We start from the raw sequence: 695 nt of genomic DNA on the forward strand, positions 1-695 counted from the left end.
AATTCCTTTTCCTTTAATCTAGAATTAATAATTTGGCTTGAAAGTGTAACTATTTATTCCTTAGTTTCAGTCTATTTCGGTGAGATTTAGTGTGTCGAACCGCCCTGATGGTTGGGCGAAATGACAAAAAAATCGTCATGTGTCCTCACCTATTTCACCTGTCCATTTGCTTCCCATCCCCCCCTCAAAAAAAATCTACTGCAAGAAACCTTCAAATGACAACATGCAACACCAACACCAGGGAGGCATCAGAACCTGCTCTTACCTTGGCAACAGACAGTTCCGACACCACAGTGTACTCGGAGAAGCTGGAGCAGCCCATGAAGTGGAAGATCTTCTGACCACGGGCAGTGAAACGCGAGGTTCCGTCAGGCATCACACCCTTGCCCTGCGTCGCCCTGATTCTGCTGCAAAGGTTGGTCTTGGGAGACTTGCAGAACTTGCAGTCGTAGCACTGGGGGATGTACAGGGGGATCACATGGTCGCCTGGGGGAGAGGAACAGGAATGATTAAGGCGAATCATTCTGTGTTCTCTCACCTTCTTTATATCGTAACCTGAAGACGAAGCTGCACATAGGCAGGTTGGGCTCAGAACAATACGTCGGATGGCCCTATCGGAGTTGTAATATGCAAATCCTGCTCTGTTATGTAGGTCCTTCTGAAAGGGTATGAGTGAGCACTAATATCATCACACT

General features: G+C 47.2%; 1 protein-coding gene across 1 annotated transcript in view; it reads right to left on the bottom strand.

Annotated features, from left to right (window-relative positions):
* Positions 1-695, bottom strand: part of LOC119594516 (alcohol dehydrogenase class-3-like) — a gene marked incomplete at its 3' end in the record, with an annotated part of 11,191 nt that overhangs the window by 3,981 nt on the left and 6,515 nt on the right. The window contains 1 exon segment of the mRNA XM_037943546.1: positions 266-486. Within this exon segment, the coding sequence (XP_037799474.1) occupies positions 266-486 (221 nt within the window).

Source organism: Penaeus monodon, chromosome 34 (genome assembly GCF_015228065.2).
Source record: "Penaeus monodon isolate SGIC_2016 chromosome 34, NSTDA_Pmon_1, whole genome shotgun sequence".
In the NCBI taxonomy this organism is placed as follows: Eukaryota; Metazoa; Arthropoda; class Malacostraca; order Decapoda; family Penaeidae; genus Penaeus; species Penaeus monodon.